Genomic DNA, 6,517 nt, shown 5'->3' on the forward strand with positions numbered 1-6,517 from the left:
TGCCATTCATTTAAATATGCAGGTAAATCTTACACACATTTTTTGTTCAGGGCACACAGAACTCAAAAAAAAATAGCCTCTATCTATGCTATTCATTCTGTGAGTGTAAGGCTACTGTTGGTTTTAATCCTGCTGCAAAAAGTTATCAACAGATATCCCGTTCCTACCCTGGCCAAATGTCATGGCCCACAGTTCAGGCACCCATGCAAGCTGGAGCTCCAGCCTAGACACAGGACAACAAGCAGCAGCCAACAGCTGGGACAGGCCTGGTGAGTGTGGGGTGGCCTGGTGAGCACACAGCTTGTGCCATGACCTCCCTAGAGCTCCTGCAAGAGAAGTCCTCACACTGAGCAATCCCACTGACACAGATTTCTCCAGGACAACTTCCCCAGCCTGGCAACTCACAGATAGGCTTTTCACAGATTCATATATTTATCTAATTGTTCTTTCATCAGTTCTCTAAGGAAACTAAGAGTTTATCCACAGCAATTCCTACCTAGACTAAAAAAATAGAAGACTTTTTGCCCATTAGGCCCCATCATAAGCTCAGTCTTTCACTACAGTCACTGTTGCTGACTGAAAAGCCAAGCCCCAGGAGCAGAGGTTCCAGCCTCCCCAAAAAGCCCTCTCAGATGAAGCACTTGGAAGCAGCACAGGTGCTGTGTTCACAGTGCCTCACCAAAGGCAGTCTGAGAAATGGGAGCAGCTTAGAAAAAGTGATGCAATAAGCAGAATTTGATACTGCAAACACTGTGTTGCCTAATCCCTGGTCTACAGATCTGTCCTGTTAGGCTTTTTAGGTCACATGTATTTGCTTCCCTTGGTGTTATTTCTGAATTTTACCTGAAAAGGAGCTCAGTTACAGGAATTGCATTTTACTGTACCATATGCCAGTATATTTCAATTCAAATTGTATTTGAGATAACCTGAGTGGATTTCTGGAAAGAAAAACATAAGCCTTGCTTTGCAGTAACATTTCTTCAGAACTGAAGAGGCATGCTTGAAATAACTGCCTTTGAAAAGGCCAGCAAAAGTGTGACTTCCAGTGCAGCTGAAACAAATAATATTTGCTTAGTAGAACGTGAGTCCAGGATCTTGGCACAATGACCTTCCTTTCCTCAAACAATTGTCTGGGTTTGTTTTTTTTAATTTAAATTGAGATGTGATCTTCCAACCAGCGAGCACCACTGAACACAACTGATCAGACTACCCAAAACAGGATTTTTTGCTTGAAAGAGTCATTTATGCTCCCATATTTTCACGTTGTTTCAGAAGTTCCGAAAACTCCTGACAATAATATTTCTTAACTCTGAACAGCTGTTTGCTAATGCCAGGAAGTTGATTTTCTTCTTGCTGCTGACTCTAACAGAAGCATTGAGGCATCATGAGTTTTTCCAGGCTGAAGTATCCAGTTGCCTTTTGTTTGCTCATGCAGGTGTTTTACGTAATTGCCCCAATAAGGCTGACGCTCACGGAAAGCAGCTGCAGCACAGGCAGCATTGTCGGTGTTCACTACTTCCACCACTCACAGCTTAGCTGGCCTCTAAGAGCACAGCAAAACAAGTCCTGTGCTCCTAGACAGGCTAATTGAAATGTTCAAATTAGATTTTGGCTTTGCATTGTTAATAACACCTGATAAGCAACACCCCAAAACTCAAAATGAATCAAATATTCTAAAATATAAAGAGACACACTAAAATGGGGGGAGTCCACCAAAACTGTTTTCCATCTAGTGTTACAGTCATGTCTAGTCTAGTCTAATGTACCTGAATAGATACTTAATTCAAAGTTCTTATATTAAGGAAGAAAATTATCAAGAAAAACCTGAATCTAAATTATTTACTGGAGAAATGTAGGCAAAGTCCCTCTATCCTTCCCAGGCTTAAACTCTGCCTTTAATTGGGTCTGCAAGTCTTTCTTCTACTGATTTGTCTTGTCCCCCTCTAACTTGCAGGCCTATCATCAAACTTCCATGAGGAGACTTTCTCAGAAATATATCATTTTTTAAAGTGTCTTAAAAAACAGCTGGGTTTCCTTTCAACCAACCAAAGAGGTGGCCTTCACCTGTTTAAATACTTGAACAGATGAGCCCAGCTGGAAACCTATCTTCCTGTGACAGGAAGGAACAACTTGTTTAAGGACTTAACTCCTTCTCTGCCTAAAAAAAGATAAGACTTCAGAAGCACATTTCTTTTATGGCAGGAACTGCAGTATGCCCACTGGGCTGCACAAGAGAAGGCTCAGGGGAGATCTCATTGATGTGTGTGAATATCTGCTGGGAGGGAGTGGAGAGCATGGAGCCAGGCTTTACTCAGCAGTATCCAGTGACAGGACAAGAGGCCATGAGGACAAATTGAAATACAGGAAATTTCACTTACACAGGAATAAAACCCTTTTCTGCTGGTAGGGTGGTAAAACACTGGAGGGTTTCTCCAGCAGATCTGGGACTCTCCATCCTTGGAGACACTTTAAGCCCAATACAGGACAATGTCCTGGGCAACCTGCTGGAGCTGGCTGTGCTTCCAGCAGCAATCAGGTGATACAATCCCCAAGGGCCCTGCCCCACCTCAAACCCACCATCATTGTGTTCCTGCAGGACAGCACTGGCATGGCACAGGGCACAGGGCAGAGACACCCAGCACAGAGTGACTGTACATGCTCCTCTGAGGCCTGAAACTGCTCTGTATTATCTCAGACAGTCTCCATGTGAATATACCTGTGAAGAGACCCTAAACCTCAGGAACTAAAAATGTGGTGGTGGATGAGTGACAAGCCTGAGAGGGAGCCTCTGCCATCCTTCAGGAGACCCCATGCAATAACTAATTAATTTGACCTTTTTTTTTTTTTTTTTTTTTTTGCAACATTATTGATTCTTCCTTGAAGTCACATTTTTAAAATTTCACTTTTCCCCACTTCCTTTAAGTTTTCCCTTATGGTCAATTTGCCCAGATTCAAGGACAAAAGTGACAGTGCATCACCTCCATCTGAGCAGTGTGTCAGTACATTTAATTCCTTCCCTTAGCACAAAGGGATTATTATTCCATTTTATTTCTGTTGGCTTCTGGGAATACACCCAGCCATTCACCTGTGTGAGTTGTCCTTTGTACAAGGACTCTGTTTTTAGAAGCATCTCACGTGAGTTGGATCAAGGATTAGCAGTAGGCATTTCTGAGCACTTGTGGTCACAGCTAACATCCTTTGGGCTTCTTCTGCTATCAGAAGGAATTTTCTGCTGTTCTTCCTGGAGTATTTCTGTCTGAAACTGAATAAAACTATTCACTAACCAAGGAATCCCACAGTCTTCCTGTGAGCAGTCCCATGATTTGCAGACAACTAGACTCTTGCCAGAATAGGCCAGAGGGAGATCCTGCTAAAATCTTTGTGAAATTGCCTTTAAGGTGTGTATTTGGGCACTAGCAAGGCCCTGTTTCTACAGCCTCAAAGGGAACACAAAAGTAAACCTTTGTTTTCTCTGCCCCTTGCCTGCATGGGTTGATCCTCCATTAAAGTTTATCTACCTTCATGTAATGAAGCTTGCAACTTGTTCAAGGGAGGCAGCAACACACCTGGACTTTCAAGACATTTTTACCTTCTCCTACTAATTTATCTATTTACCCAACCCCAAGTAAACCTCATTAAAAAAAAAAAAAAAAAGAAAAAAAAAAAAAAAAAGAAAGAAAGAAAAAAAAGAAGGGAAGACGGTCTCAAACATGCTGGAGTTCTGCACCTTTGTGTTTCCTGTTTCCCCTGGCACTGAAGCAAGTTCTTCAGCCACTCACCACGTGGTGACAGGACAGATTGATTACACTAATTGTATGACAATGACTTGAGCAAGGTATGCATGAAGTCATTAGCTGAAGCAGGAATTCAATGGCGAGATCCCAAACTGTCCTTTGTCCTTGCTGCACTGATATCTTATCTGCTTCAGCTCCAGAAAGGATTCAATAGCTGAATTGCTGAGGGCTGTAGCTCTCAGGAACATTCCTGATCAAAACGAAATTACCTGGCAACTTGATTCTGTGGGCTGTGACAGCGGCCATGGAAAGGGAAGGTAAAAGAGGATGCTGACCGTGCTGCAAGCTCACCAGGCTGTTGGTGTTGATACTGTAGGACTGTGTAAAGAGAGCCCTGCCTCAAGTGTCCTTTAGCTGCTGCTCAGGAGCTGATCTTGTTATCCTCAACACAAACTTACACCAGCTTTGGGAAACCAAATCCACATGTTGTAAAAGGTGTAAAATCCACCTCATTCTCCCTCCAAACACAAGGCTCATTAAAACATTCATTTGTGCAAATATGAGTGCTGTCAGAATGGTCCATTTAGCTGATGTTGTACCAAGGAGCTGCAATAGAGCTCAGGGTGTACTGTGTGCACAGACTGTTACCCACTCAGGGACCAGGGAGAGGGAAAAACACTTCCACCTGAAATTTATGGCCTGAAAGCCATAAACAGCAGCCTTGACTTGGCAACAGCCTAATCCTTTATCCTAAAGGCAAACCAGCCTTTCTCCCCCCTCCTGTCAATATATGTTTGAAGTGTTAAGCAGCAAAACAAGGCACAAGAGCATGACACCAAGCAAGGCAGTGCTTTTAACTATTCCTAAAAAAAAAAGCCAACAACATAAAAGTCAACCTAAAACTTTATTCAGTAGAAAACTTTCAGAAGACCGTTTGTTTGAATATTTGAATCACTACACTGCCAACATACTCATTAAGGACAACTCCCGTTCTCCTAAGGTATAATCCCTTTTCATACTGCACCCTTTATTTGTTGCTTTCATCCTCACAGAGAGGCTGTACAGCTCTTCTTCTGCAATACCATCAAAAAAGAAGTCCTCATTGAAGATGGGATTCCTGCTTCTCTTTATAACTGTGCTTCTCTGCTTCTGTGTTTTCCCTGGCACCAGGGAGAAGGAGATACAGCAGTTGATGCTTTTGGGCTCTACAGAATCATCGTACAAGCCCTCTGCACTGATGAGGCGGATCCGCAGCCTCTCGTTCTCTGAGCAGTACTCAGCTGACAGCCTCAACACGCCCCCCTTGTCCATGACCACTGCACTCTCCCCCACCAGCCTCTCCCGACTGCAGCTCAGGTCCACTGGAAACAAGGGAGAGCAGGAGGTGCTAAAGCTCCGGATGCCGAGCAGCCCCTCGGAGGCCCTCCTGATGGCACTGGGGCTGTTATCCGTGGAGCTGCTCTCCTCTGTAGAGAGGGAATTGTTCCTGGGCATACTGTGTTTGCTCTTGTCTTTCAGTGCTCTGCAGAGCAACCCCTCCTGACTTTGTGCTTTGATCAGGGAGCTGGGTCTGGGAGGTGACCTGGTGAGAAGTGGAGAACTGAAAGGAGAGGAATCACTGGAAGAGGCAGTGTCACTGTCACAGGCAGCTTGCCTGTGCAGAGAGAGGTGCTTGGGCGGCAGTCTCACCGAAGTAAAGCTGATGGCAATGGGGTTAGACATGCTCCCTTTGCCACTGAAGGTGTTAGCTCTGGATCGAGACAGCTTCAGGCTGGGCAAAGCCCCACGGGGATCACCATGGAAGATGGACTCCTTCCTCCTGGTGTGGGGACTCTCCAGCAAAGTGCAGAAGCCATAGGAAGTGGGGGCTCTGGGAAAGTGGGGCAGGGAGAGCGCTGCTTGGGACTGTGGGTCGGCATTGGTGCTTTCTTCCTCCAGGGCAGAGATCTCCTCTTCAACACTTTCCACCTGAATGAGATGTGGGCAAGAGCTGGGGCTGTAATCAGAAGTAAGAGCTCCATCCACTGAACTGTGATCCTGGTGGAAGCCACTGCCCTTAATGGAGCCAGAGCTGGTCAGCCTGGGGGGAATGCAGAATTCAGGGATTCTGTCAGGAGTGATCACATTTGGAAAAGCAGCAGCCCTCAGCTGGGCTTTTTCTGGCAGATTTTGGCTTTGTGGCAGTCCCAGGAAGGACGAGCTGGAGAGGTTCCCATTTTCATGAGATGCTCTGATCTTTTCCAGCAACCACATCACTGTAACTGGGCAGTAGGTCCTCGAAGGGGAAAAGTTTGAAGGAGAAATCCACCTGCAGAACACAGAGAAGAAAAGGTACATTAACATCCTTTTTGGAGATGCTACAGCCAAGCAAGGCACAAAGGGTGCCATTCAAGGCATGTTCAAAACAGCCCCTGCCCAGAACACTACCTTTAGCAAAGTCAATTGGTGCAAGAACAGAGCTAAACTACTAAAGAGAGAAAACAGCATCGAGTCACGACCAGAGGAAAACGTCCCTCTCGCACAATCCCTGCGGTGCTTTCCCCTCAGCAGAGGACGTACCTTGCCAAGCTCAAGCCGTGTTGTTTGCCGCACTCCGAGCAGGACGGCGCAGCCCGCCCCGATCCTCCCTTTAGTAGCGGCGCCGGGCGCCTCCCAGCGCGGGCAGGGGCGGGGGCAGCACCCGCACCTCCCACCCTCATGCGGGGGTGAGGAGGGAGAGCGGCCCTGCAGGGCACTCTGCCGGGCACCGGGGCACGGGGAGGGACGTGCCGGAGGGGCCCCTC

The 6,517-nt window shown here is 46.2% G+C and overlaps 1 protein-coding gene across 1 annotated transcript; it reads right to left on the minus strand.

The window, feature by feature from the left end:
- Nucleotides 1-4,672: 4,672 nt before the first annotated feature.
- Nucleotides 4,673-6,316, minus strand: LOC131562157 (C2 calcium-dependent domain-containing protein 4C-like). The gene is made up of 2 exons (XM_058811725.1): nucleotides 6,294-6,316; nucleotides 4,673-6,042 (listed from the first exon to the last, which is right to left on the minus strand). Exon 2 carries the CDS (start codon nucleotides 5,985-5,987, stop codon nucleotides 4,689-4,691), a length of 1,299 nt encoding a protein of 432 aa, XP_058667708.1. The 5' UTR covers nucleotides 5,988-6,042; nucleotides 6,294-6,316; the 3' UTR covers nucleotides 4,673-4,688.
- Between the last annotated feature and the right edge of the window lie 201 nt (nucleotides 6,317-6,517).

Source organism: Ammospiza caudacuta, chromosome 10, assembly GCF_027887145.1.
Source record: "Ammospiza caudacuta isolate bAmmCau1 chromosome 10, bAmmCau1.pri, whole genome shotgun sequence".
Lineage (NCBI taxonomy): Eukaryota > Metazoa > Chordata > Aves > Passeriformes > Passerellidae > Ammospiza > Ammospiza caudacuta.